This window comes from Lynx canadensis, chromosome D2 (assembly GCF_007474595.2).
Source record: "Lynx canadensis isolate LIC74 chromosome D2, mLynCan4.pri.v2, whole genome shotgun sequence".
NCBI lineage: Eukaryota > Metazoa > Chordata > Mammalia > Carnivora > Felidae > Lynx > Lynx canadensis.
The window spans coordinates 669,917-682,749 of NC_044313.2; the positions used below are offsets into that span (position 1 = coordinate 669,917).

At 56.2% G+C, this 12,833-nt stretch overlaps 1 protein-coding gene across 1 annotated transcript in view; it reads left to right on the plus strand.

Annotated features, from left to right (window-relative positions):
- Positions 1-346: 346 nt before the first annotated feature.
- CFAP46 (cilia and flagella associated protein 46) overlaps positions 347-12,833 on the plus strand; it is a 95,759-nt gene continuing 83,272 nt past the window's right edge. Inside the window, exons 1-9 of the mRNA XM_030334764.1 lie at positions 347-434; positions 895-1,019; positions 1,237-1,368; positions 1,940-2,004; positions 3,670-3,834; positions 4,695-4,818; positions 5,285-5,379; positions 6,163-6,273; positions 8,801-8,900. Coding sequence (XP_030190624.1) covers positions 386-434; positions 895-1,019; positions 1,237-1,368; positions 1,940-2,004; positions 3,670-3,834; positions 4,695-4,818; positions 5,285-5,379; positions 6,163-6,273; positions 8,801-8,900 — 966 coding nt within the window. The 5' untranslated portion in view covers positions 347-385. The remainder of the gene's footprint in view (positions 435-894; positions 1,020-1,236; positions 1,369-1,939; positions 2,005-3,669; positions 3,835-4,694; positions 4,819-5,284; positions 5,380-6,162; positions 6,274-8,800; positions 8,901-12,833) is intronic.

Below are 12,833 nucleotides of genomic sequence, written 5' to 3' on the forward strand. Positions count from 1 at the left end.
TGAGCTACGGCAAGCAGGAATGCATTCCGGGGTCCTGTGAGCGGGGTCCGCCGCGGCTCAGGGCCAGACTCGGGGCATCCTTGCCGGGCGGGGACGCGGGGAGGCTCGGCTGGAGCGCCGTCCAGGGGGGTGGGCGGGGGCCTCTGAGAGGTGGGGGGGCGCGGGCCAGCTCGGGCACGCCCCCCGGGGCCGCGGCCCCGCCCCCAAGTCCTCGTCCCCCGGGGCTGGGATGAACGCACGTGGGATGGCCGCCCGGTGGCGATTCGCCTCCCGAGTAGTGTGGCCCCGTCGCCGACCCGTAGGACCGGTTCCGCGTCCACCTTGGTTGCTAGGCAACCGCCAGCCACTAGAGGGAGAAAGCCAACCAGCCGGGGGTCGCAGCGCCATGGACCTGGTCATCACGCAGGAGTTGGCCCACGCCGAGAGCCAGCAAGGTGGGCGGGGGCCCCGACCCTCCGCTCTGCCCCGGGGGGGCCCGGTCCCGCCCGGTTCCGAATTCCCACCTTGGCAGGTCCCGCGACCCCTGAACCCTCCCCACCCCAGCGCTGGGACCCCCGCGACCCTGGGGAGCTCCAGCAGGTGCCAGACCCATGACCCTGTGACGCCCTGGGACCCGCCGAGCCCCGCCCCCCCCTCCAGTTGCCGCGGGACACAGTGACCGAGTGAAACCCGCGCTTCTCGCCTTTGGTTGACCTGGGCGACGGTAAACCGAGCCGCCCTTTTAAAAGGAGGCGTTGTCAGGGCCGCTGCTGAGGCTCGGGCTGCTGGAGGGGGCCGGGGGCCGTGCAGGGAGGACCCCAGACCCCTCCTCACCCTCCCGCCCGTCCCCACCTTGCTCAGTGGTGCCAGGCGTGCTTTCCCCAGCCCAAACCCGCCTCCATGTCGACCGCCTAGATGCTGCCTCCCTGCAGAGGGCCTACCAGCTGATCAAGTCGGCCAACCTGGGGAAATCCGAGTTTGACCCCACAGAAAGCTTCAGCCCTGACCTGTTTGTTCTGTGTGCGGAACAGGCCCTGAAGGTACCTACTCCCCAGGGTCCTGGTGGTGGTGGGGGGGGGGGAGCCTTCTGGAGGTCTCTGTTCTGGGTTTACTGGAAGCGGGAAGTGGGGCAGGAAGGTGCTGGCTCCCTGTCGTCAGATCGGTCCTCCAGCCACTCCCTCAGGGGTTTGCTGGAGGGGAGACGGGCCGCCAGGGGCGGATTTCTGGGGCCTTCCATGGTGCTGTGTGGTCTCGCAGATGGGGCAGCCGGACGTGAGCGAGGACTGCATCCAGATGTACTTCAAGGCCAAGGGGCCGGTCACCCAGTTCCTGGGCCGAGCGCACCTGTGCCGGGCCCAGCTCTGCGCCCCCAAGTCCACCGAAAACCTGGTGAGAGGCCCCATGTCCTTTATTAGTGCGTCTGAGCGTGCCATCTTCCTGTGCACAACCTTAGCACGTCAGTGAGACAGGCCACACCACGTGCCCGTTGGCCATTCGCAAATCAGTACCTAATTGTCCCGCTCAGCTCCCCCCCCCCCCCCCCAAACCGCCAGGCTGCCTTGAGCCTCCTCGAAGTTTTACATCTTGTGTCGAAATAGTCAGGTCTCCCCCCGCTTCCAAAATGCGTCGGGCTAGACAGATCCGAAAGTACTCTTCGTGGAGAGGCAGGCGAGCGGCGTCGTGTTCAGCGAGGGGAAACTGGCCGAGTTTCCTGCTTCCGCCCTTTCCCTGAGCTCCCGTTGGACATTTGTGCGGGGGTCATGCCCGGAACAGCCGCCCTCGGGCCAGGCAGAGGGGAACCTGCAGAGAGCGCGCATGCGCCCCAGCCCCGCCTGCCTACACTCGGGGTGCCAGGCCAGCCTGTAGTGCGGTTTGATGGTCACCAAAGGGACCACGAGCCACGGTCGATGTTCTAGTGGCAGATTCAGTGTAATTGTGCATATTCTTTATGTCGTTTTAGGAGGAGTTTGAAAATTGTGTGACTCAGTATATGAAAGCAATAAACTTCGCGAAAGGAGAACCCAGGTAGGCCCGATGGACTCGGCCGTCTCTGACGGGGATTGTGTAAAAGGTACCAAACCAGGGGTCACCGAGCGCTGGCACCTGTTCAGACTGTAGGGGTTTTCCTGGTCCTGGTCTGTGTTTGGGGCGCACGTACGGCTGTGTGCTCGTCTCTAATGTGCGGAGCTGGGCCGCACAGGCGCATCGTCCCCCCCCCCCCCCAGCCTCATCGTTTCCTCTGTTCTGTGGTTTCTGTGGTCTGCACGTGACTTTTGTCTGCCTTCTCTCTGGGAACCTCTCCTTGGCCCGGTCTCCGTGGCTCCCTTACTTTCTGGGCCTCTCTGAGGGTTCAGCCGCAGGGTCCCCTCCCCCTGCTGCCTCCACTTACCTATCCCCCCCCCCCCCCCCCCCGGTGGATGGCCCGGGCCAAGGCCTCGTATCTGTGGTGATTCGGCTAACGCTCCAGCACCGTTTTCTGCTTAATCAGCGTTTCGGTTTGCAAGAACTACTCTCGAAGCTGTTAAGAACTGCTGTTCCTACAACCTACTTAAGTAGGATCCAACATTTAAAGGAGGTTCGGGTGTAAATAAATCCCAGATCCACGCACCCGGTGATCTAGTAGGTGCTGCTCACGGCCCCCTCTGGCAGCCCCTGCTGTGGGTGCTGGGGAACCGGGCCCAGCCCCACAGACCCTCCTCACTGGGGACGTGTGCTAAGGGAAGTGGGTATTTCAAGGGGACCGTGTCCTGGAACCGTGAAGCGGGAGTGGCAGGCAGCCTGCATCCAGGGCATCTTGGGGGCACCTGCAGACTTCCTGTTGGGTGACCAGCAGCCTTGGCGGCTGGCAGGACCGTCTTACCAATAGACGAGGGCGCAGCTTGGCAGAGAACGAGAGGGGCTCCGAGTCAGCCCCTTGAAGGAGCAGACAGCCTTGTTTTGTTGCGGTGCCCTGGGTCCTCCCTCCATCCGGGGTAAGAGCAGGCATCCACGGCGCTCGCGCACCAGGGGAGCAGTGTGGACCGCCGGGCGCCTGGAGTCTTGCAAGGCAGAGCCGGCCCCTTGGAGAGGCCGGAGCGAGAGAGGCAGATCGGCCGCTGTGATTCTCTTGGTCGGCACCTGCTTCCAGCCCTCAGGAGGAAGCCCAGCTTCCGGGGGTGTCCCTGCTCCCCTCTTCCTCCCCCCCTTGGCTCTATGGTGTGCAGGTTTGGGAGTCTTGCTCCCTAAAGGTTTGCTCTCCTTCTTCTGCCTGCTGGACCCTGCACCTGCACTGCTGTCCCGGCTGATTGCTCATCGCAGGTCAGGGCTCAGCAGCACGTTGCTTCCTCCAGCAGGCCTTCCTTGGTTCCCCCTCCTCTTGCCCGTTCTTGTCTACCCCTTGCGAACCAAAGGAGACCTTGCTGACTGGTGCGTTTGCACAGGGAGCTGGTCACTTTTGGGTTGACTGAATGAGTGAAGGGGTCTCTGGGCTCAGGAGTCACGTGGCGGGGTGACCATGGCCGGGGCTGAACTTGGAGCCACCAACCCCTTCTGGGCAGGGCGCCCGTGGCCACCCCAGGGAGGGCTCTGCTCACTCTGGCAGTATGGGCCGGGGGCAGCTCAGATGCCGCTGCTGCCATCTACTGGAGACGCCCGAAGGGGCTGGGGACAGCCTTGTGGCCTAGTCTCAGACTTCCTCTGCTCGGGTCGCAGGTATCACTTCCTGGTATATAACGCATCTGTCCTCTACTGGCAAATGGTGAGGCCGTTTCTCAAGCCGGGATATCATCACCATCTGATCTCCAGCCTCTCCCAGATCGTAAACGTGTTAAACCAAACCGAGGAGGAAGACAAGGAGTGGCAGGCAGAGCTGATGCTGTGAGTGGAGGTGGCCCGCCCGGCCTCGGGTCCCTACCCGACGGCCCCGTGCAGCCTCTGACCTGCTTCCCCTCCCACCTTCACCGGGTGGGACTTACACTGCAGGGTGCAGGGCATTGCTTTGGACTCTGTAGTTAGAAGTGCGTGTTCTGTGCGCTTGTCTAATGATATCTCGGGATGAAATCGCAGCGTGCTGATCATGCGGGTGTCACAAGCTGAGCGTTCAGGCTCAAAACGTAGGAAATGAAAGCTTGTGTCGCAATCCTGGTTCGTGGTTCTAAAAACTTCGTTCCATAACTATTAATGCAGTAGGCATTTTAGCAACGTAAACTCAGCCCGAACGGCCCTATTTAGGGAAGCACACGCCAAGGCATCACCACAGGGACGGCCCTGAGGAGCCACAGTGAGATGTCAGCACGCGGTCTTTGTGCGGGGAGGAGTGAGCAGCGGCCAGACTCACCCCGCGTTTGGGGAGTGCCGTGTGCGGGCAGCGGCCGGGTGGGTGTCCGCGAGACGAGCCAGAGGGTCTGCCCTGAAGTTGGAATCGGGAATCTAGACGCTTTCTTCACCCGCTTTATGGCTACGTGGGGAGCTTTTAAGAGAAAATCAATACGAATATGATGTTTTTTTGAAAAAAGCTTATTTTAAACATCTTAGGGAGTTTCGGTGCGAATATTCCCTTTTTCCCTCCTGCCGGGAGTAGGAGTGCTCTCTCGGCCCCGGTGAGCCGCACCGGGGGCCGAGCCGTGTGACTTCCTGAAGCTTGTGAGATGTGAAAATAATAAATGCATACTAACCTGGTTATTAGACACGTGCAGCAAAAAACGATTCCGTCACATCCAGCATTTTGCATCATCCAGGGAGCTTCTGGAGTGTTATCTACAAGCTGGAAAAAAGGAGGAGGCCGCGAAGTTTTGTGCCACCGCAGCGCCCTTTATAAAAGCTAACGTGCCCCGGAAATACCGACACATCTTTTCTGTTATGGTAAGCTGGCATGTTGAAAAACGGAGGCAGAAGTGATTTTCTTAAGTGTCATTTTCAGAAAACGGTGTAGACAAACAGCCCCGTCCACCCACTGAGAGGCACAAAGGCATACGCACAGTGCACGTGCGTCAGCAAAACAAAACAGAATCTTTTGCTTTCATCGTGATCTTTGAACACTTCACTCGCAGCACCACTGAATTAAAAAGGGTCGCAGAAGGTGTGTTGCGAGAAAGTCGTCGTAAACCCCAGCAACCTGCATGAGGAGCACCACCGACCACTCACTTCCGTGGGGAGACAGCACGGGTTGGCTGTGCACACCGAACATAAGCACAGTTGATGAGAAGACACTTGCTCATTCCAAATACTAGTTTTAAGGGAGGATGTATGTAACATAACAACGGATACCTGGACCTCTACCTAATCTTTTGTTTAAATCATTTAATAGCTCGATTCCGTTTGACAACAGGTGCGCCATGAGTTACTGGATGAGCTTCAGTTAAAGGAAGAAAAGAGAACCTCCATAAGCCTGTCTGTCACCTACCACATGAACGTGCTGAACGCGTAAGTGGTTTAGGAGTTGAGGGGCTGGCTGGTGTCTCTGTGCTGCCTGAGGGGCTGTGGCCGTGCCGGGGTGGCCGAGGCCTGGGCCCGGAGGACGGGACTCTGCATTGCCTCCCTTTACTCAGAAGCAGCCAGAGAGGCTGCCGTCGGTGAGGAAAGTGGTCTAGGAGGAGACAGTCTCCAGCTGGGTGCGACCGTCTGACAGGACCTTCCAGGGGAGGCGTGACATTTGACCCTGACATTGAGAAAAACAACAGTAGGGAATGGGTAAAACCCTGACGGGTGGGTCAGAGCAAACGAAGAGTGGAAATGTACCCGGGCACACACCTGCAACAGGGCTTTAGGAAGGGGGAGATCCACTGTGTGCGAAGAAAGGGCAGTGGGAGACGAGTGTGCGTGAGGGGCAGTGAGTGTGTGAGGAGCTCAGCGCGTGTGAGGGGCAGTGCGGGTGTGAGGAGAGGGCAGATGTCCGGAAGCGGGCAGGTTGCCGACCCAGGGTGCCCGGCAGGGGAGGTACGAAGGGCCAAGCCGGCCCACGAGGGAGCCATCTTCTGGCTCGGGTCCCGGCAGAGGGTCTGTTCAGGAAGAAAGCTTGCTCTGGGAGTGAGGAGGATAAGGAGTGTGAGACGTCCTCTTGGAGAGAGAAGGAACGAAGGAGGAGCGATTTTTCAGGCCTTCTGTTGAGTGGAAAACACAGGCTCGTAGACTTGGGAGTTTCTCTTAGGGTAATTTGAACAAACCTGACATGACGTCTTCGTTATTTAATGTTTGAATACATTCTAGGAAATTGGATAAAAATGAGTTACCTGAAGATGTCAACGCAATTCTGAAGAAGACCTATGAACACTTAAGTTATTACAATCACGAGCGCTTCCCTTCAATCAGAGAGGAAAAGTAAGTGTCTCCAGTTCCACACGTCTGTAATCCCTGCGTGAAACTCGCAAGTGTAGGAAATGTGAGAAGACAGAAAAGGCCGTCCTAAGTACCGTATGGGCCTCGGCCATTGTGGAGGGTTTCATATATTTCTTCCCACTGTCTTTTTTTGGTCTTGAGGTGTGTACTGTTTGGGGAGCATTCGGGACACGTAACTGCATATTGGACTCTAAATCAAATTTGACTTCTTTTTTTTTTTTTATTAAAAAAATTTTTTTAACGTTTATTTTTGAGACAGAGAGAGACAGAGCATGAACGGGGGAAGGTCAGAGAGAGGGAGACGCAGAATCTGAAACAGGCTCCAGGCTCTGAGCTGTCAGCACAGAGCCCGACGTGGGGCTCGAACTCACGGACCGCGAGATCGTGACTTGAGCTGAAGTCGGCCGCTTAACTGACCGAGCCACCCAGGCGCCCCCAAATTTGACTTCTAAGTGTAGGTGCCTTTCAGGTCACTACAGCATCTTACACCCCGCATTTCAGTGTCTCAGTTCTGTGCCTTCCAGAATCCTCTCGGTGCTGTTTGAGTTTAGGATAAGTCCCGGGTCGGATTCCCAGGAGTGGGTAGCTGAGCCAGAGGCTGACAGAATGAACCAGAATGTACTTTGCAGTTTATTCCCGCAGAGATGATGGGTTTGCTTCCCAATCCACTGTCACATTGTCACGTTGACATAAAAGGACGGAGCGAGCACAACCACACCCCGTTGGTGTGGCTGCTGCAGTTACCGTATCGCTTTGTGATCCGTGTGCGCGTCCCCTGGGATCACTGAGGTGTGACCCTCAGCCGTGTCTGGGCCCTTCAAAGTCCCGCTGTTGAGAACTGATCCCTTGATAAATCCCACCGATTTTCTCATCAACTCTGCACTCCGAACACGTGAAACATCCTGGCCATTGTCCACAGTGATTATTTACATACTTTTTCCATCCATCATTTGTTAGTTGACTTGAGGGTGTTATGGGTGGCATTGAGCCCCCCCAAAAGATCGTTCAAGTCCTAACCTTTGCTGCCGGTGAACATGATCTCATTTGGAAATAGGGTTTTGTGGATGTAATCAAGTCGAGATGGGATCACACTGGATGAGGATGGGCCCCGAGCACTGACTTTTGTCCTTATGAGAAGAGGGAGGTTTGGGGCACGGATGCCCCTGGGGAGGAAGGCCGGTGATGATAGGGGCAGACACGGGAGAGCCGTGGCCGCAAGCTGAGGAACACCACGGATGGCCAGCAAACACCAGAAGCCGGCAGAGCAAGGAAGGATCTCGCCCCGGAGCCGTCAGAAGGGGTGTGGTCCTGGGACCTCCATCTCGGTCTCCAGGCCTCTAGAACTTTAGAGATTAACTTGTTGCTGTTAGGCCACGTCATTTGGGGTAATTGGTCCCAGGAGCCCTAGAAAACTCATAGGCGGGGTCTATTTTCAGCTGCTACGTCACAACCTGTCACAGACATGGGGGCTTCAACAGTGCACGCCGATGACCTCCCTGTGCCCGTGGGACAGGGATCCGGGCACAGCTGCCATCGAGGTGTCAGCAGGGCGGTAGCGGTCTCTTCTGAGACCCGACTGAGCAGGGGCATTATCAGCGCCAGCTACGGATTCCGGACTAGCACGGGAAGTCAGCGCTGTTTGGGGTCTGGCCACGGAAGCGGCCTCTGCCCGACATTGTGGGTTCCTGTCGGTTAGAAGCGAGTCTCGAAGGGAAGGGATCACACAGGCCATGGGCACGAGGGTGTGGGGTCACTGGGCATCCTGAGGCAGCTTGTGTCTAGACGGGATGACCGGGGCCACAAGATGTCTTGGGTTCACTGTCACTTCGTGTATGAGCTCCTCCACTGCTCTTGAATTTATACAGAGTTAATGGGCCGGGGGTGGCCTGGGTATGCATTTTTAAAATGATTTTCATCATTTTTTTATTTCAAATTTAACATGTAATAATTGTAGAGAGTTTGAAGATGAATCGATGTCAAATTTCAACATGATCACGTAGGCTTTCACCTGCTTTTCCCATATAAATTGTGAACACCTTTCGGCATCATGAAATACTCTACAACGGAGTTCTCGACATGGGTTTTCAGACCCTCGAGGCGGTCAGTGAGGACACCTCGGGTTGTGTGAACCTCGGGTTGTGTGAACCCAGGCACATACTTTTGAAGGCGGACGCATGTGTGCACATGGATGTGTGGCGTCCCCTCCGGCGTCCTCTGCTAGGGCTGGGCCCTCCCTTGGGGGGTCTCACTACTCATATGAGCGGCCCCAGGGGAAGTTTCTAGAAATGGGTCTCTGGGGCACCCGGTGGTGCAGAGCTGGGCCTCCTGCTGAGCTTGGATCGAGGGGAGGGGCGGGTCCGTGTGGCCGGAGCTCAGGGAGCAACGAGGGGCAGCACATCAGGGGGCCGGGCCTGCCGGAGTCTTGGAGCCCCGGGGGCTGCAAGGTGAGTACGGGGTACGTTCCTGTCACCTCTGTCCATTCATTGCTCCCTTGTTTCTTGGTTTCCAGAATTCTTTTGCTTTTTGAACTGGCTCGTCTTTCCTTGACCTTGAAATGTGAGCAGATCTCCTCTGACTGCATCTCCGACTTGAAGAAAATTGACAGCCAAGTAAGTGACCGATGACTGTGGCACGCGGCGCCTGCTCCCTGGGATCTGAACACAAAAGGCAAAAAGCAGGGAGAGGAATTGGAGCGGCCCTCATGGGGAGGGTCTGGAAACAGGCGCCTGGTAAACGCCTCCCAGTTTTCCTCACACGCACGTCACGTCGCTGAGATGATGCGATGTTTGCATCACACGCTGTTCCCGCCGTCCCTGGCACCGACCCGTGTTGCCACCGGCTGTTTGCACGGTCCACTCGAACGGCTGCACCGTTATTTCGGGATATTCGTGGTCCGAAACTTACTCCTCGGCCGCGTTCTTGGACCTTTGAATCCTGTTATCTTTTGTTCTTCCATGAACATTTTGTGCCTGAAGATTTTATCTGCACTTAGGGGTTTCCCCCTAACATAAGGTCATGACGGGAAATTACTCTGGAAGTTTCACTTTCACGATTTGAAAATGCATATTGTAATATTGCCCTCCAAAGAAAAATTTACATTCCCGCCAGAAGTTTCTAAGCCAGCTTCAGGTTTTAACTTAAGAAACCACAAGGGCTCTCGCGCAGAGCAGAGGCTATTTAGCGGTGGCGTGGGCAGTGTTGAACACGGTGCCCGGTGACCAGCAGAGGCCGTGAGGGCCGCTGCCCGCGAGGGTGAGGAGGTTGGAGGGAGGATTCGCTCGCACGGTGGGACCATTCGCTCGGGTTGGGCGGGGGGCGGGGGGTCACTTCCTGCACTTTCCATTGAGCACCTGCTGTGTTTAGTCCCAGATTACCTGTGGGTCCCAGACACCAGCGGGTCCTTGGGAGTCTCCCTCCAAATAAAGCTCTAGAGTGCCGCCCCTTCCGCGGTGCAGAGAATGGGACACTCGGTTTGGCAGAGGGGAAACCAGTCATGTTTGTGGTTCTGTGGATCGGGAAATCGTTCTAAAAAGGGAAATAAAACTTCATTTGGACCTTGACCGGCTGGTAGAGCGTGGATAGGGCAGTGGGGTGGGGGTGGGGCTGGAGACCGCCAAGGCCAGAGAGCGGGGAATGAAGAGAGCGGACGTACCTATTTGGAAGCACTTCCGGGTTCTTTTGCGGGCTGTTCCTGTCTTCTGTGTCCACACACAGTGGCCCAAACTTAGCATCGGGATCCCACCGGCTTCCGTCACTCGCCAGCTGAGTGACACCCTCGGGGTATAGTTTTTTTCTCTGTACGGAGCCAGCAGGGATGAGACCGCTTTCCTGGGGCCGCTGTCGGAGTCCAGTGCCCTGTCTGTGGTGGGGGGGGTGGTCCTTGTTGCCATCGGCGGCTTCCTGCAAAGGTGGGTCACGTGTAGGCGGCGGGGCCCTCACCACCCTGCTGCCTCCGGGGGAGGTCCCTCAGGGACTCTCTCCCCGACTCTGCCCAGCCGGCCCTGCCCGCCCGAGCTCGGAGGTTTCCTCCCTTCGGGCCGCCTGCCGAAAGCGATCTCCAGCGAGAGGAACATCCCTCCTGGGGGGGTGTCATCTCTCCTGGTGCTGCCATCGGACAGGGTCAGCGGGTGCTATCGGGCCTGTGGCATCTGGAAACGTCCAGTGCCCGTTCTTGTTTATGTAAATTTTTCACTCAAATGAGGCGGGCTCAGCGAAGTGCACCTCAGAGGTCAGCGCCCCCTTTCCTCGCTGGTCTTTCCAACACCCTCAGTATTTATTGGTGCTGGATTTTGTGAATATTCTGCGTGTACTTGAAGTGGATTCCTTCATTTTTTTTAAATGTTTGTTCATTTTTGAGAGAGAGAGAAACAGAATCTGAAGCAGGCTCCAGGCTCCGGGCCATCAGCACAGAGCCCGACGCGGGGCTCGAACTCACGAACTGTGAGATCGTGACGTGAGCTGAAGAGTAGGGCACCTAACCGACTGAGCCACCAGGAGCCCCTAACACGGGTATTTCTAATATCACTTGAGAAAGGGCGCATTGTCCTATGTCATATGTCACCCCACTTCTCAGCGTAATGCCTGGCCCTGGAGAGGTGCTCTGCAGATTTTTGTTGAACAGATGGATGGATGTTAAGATCATTCCAGTCTCTCTAAAGCGGGCACGTTCAGATTCCCATGGTTTGCCAGCTCTTTCTTCGTAGGGTCTCCCTGCAGTGACGGGCAACGTGGTTGGGAAGTCACACGGCTGGGTCAGGCCCGGTCCAGATCCACCCTGGGTCAGTGTGGAGAAGCGGCAGCCGAGAGGGAAGAGGCGTCATCGGGGAAACAGGCAGAGCGAGGTTTCCGGCACTGACTGTAATGCCTGATGTCTTACTATCCTCTTAAGAGGAGAGTTAAACAAAAGTAAAGCAAACACAAACGCGTAGTTCTAGGTGATTGTTCAGAAATGAGTGGACCTTTTCTTAAAAGGGCGAAAGGATACGAAAGGGACATGGCGAAAGAAACGAACTTTTTCTGGCCAAGATGGAATAGAAGGCCCTCAAGCCTGAAACAACGAAAAAACCAAACAGTATGTGAAACGCTACATTTCAGGACCCTGAACAATAGATGATGAAGGGAAGCGAAACCAAGAGGTGGGGAACAGACGGGGTGGGTCTTAGCATCGTCCAGTTTACCGCCTGGAGAGTTTGTAGACTCGGCGGGCGGAGGGGAACACGGGTGAAGCCGGTGGCAGTCTACCGGTTGGAGGACGAGCTGCTGGTCAGGAGGACGAGGCGGCCCCAGTTCACGGACCGAGGACCAGAGAGGAGCCAACTGCACGAAGGGAGCTGTGGAGAGCTCCAGGGGCTCCGTCAAGTCTTCAGCCGCGTTCTGATTAGTGCCCGTGTATGAGGAAACTACACGAGCTGCAGAGAGAATCCCCCAAAAGGAGACCAGGGAGCAATCTTCAGAGGTTACACGGGGCTGAGAGTACTTCCTGGAGTGGAATTTAAAGCCATTAGACCTAGATCCTGGCTTCGTGGCCGCTTAACACACACGTGTGTCACACACAGCATCACCACTGCCAGCTAGCCAGTGCCCGGGCCCCCGGAGCTGCTGTCGCTTTGCAAGCACCCGCGACGCAGGCTGCCGCCTGGGCGCCTGTGCGTCGGACATCGGTGCCACCACCGCTACCAGGGTGCTCGCACCCCAGGCCGGGTGCCAAAAGAGATCCCCGTGGACATACCCTGTGGGAGAAAAAGGGATCGGGGGGTCCCCAGCAGCCTTCACCACCAAAGACTCCAAGAGACCTTGAAACTAGAGACCAGCAGCCTCGACTGTTGAGGAATCCTATAGTCTTCGCCGATGCTGACCTTGGCTGACGGAGCTGCACGGAGACCGTGACGCTGGGCCTTTCCTAGAACTGTAGCCGCCACATCCTGTCCACCCACAGGCGAAGGTCTTTCCCCACCAAAGTCTGGAAAAGATGACTACTTCGTCAAATGCAGAGACGTCAACACAAGGCTGCAAGAAACACAAAAAATCAAGGAAACGCGGCATCACCAAAGCAACACAACAGTGATCTGGTAGCCTCGTCCAAAGAAATGGAGATCTATGAATTGCCAAAGAATTTGAAACACTTGTTTTAAGAAAAGTCAGCAAGCCACAAGAGAACACAGATACACAATGAAATCAGGAAAACCACACGTGAGCAAAATGAAAAGGTCGATAGCAATAGAAATCATAAGAAATAATGAAATAGAAATTCCGGAGCTGAAGAAGACAGTGAATGCAGTGGAAAGTGTAGTAGAGAGCATCAGTAGCAGACTTGATCAAGCAGAAAAAAGAATGTGTAAACTCAAAGGTCATTTGAAATTACCCAGAGGAGGAGAAATGAAAACGAGTATGGGAAGCCCATGTGAATTATGGGACATTAGCAAGCGAAACAGTGTTTGCGTTATGGGAGTCCCAGAAGGCATAGGGAAAGGGGTGGAAACCTGATTTAAAGAAATAATGGTTGAAGTCTCCCCAAATCTGGGGAGAGATATGGTCATCCAAGT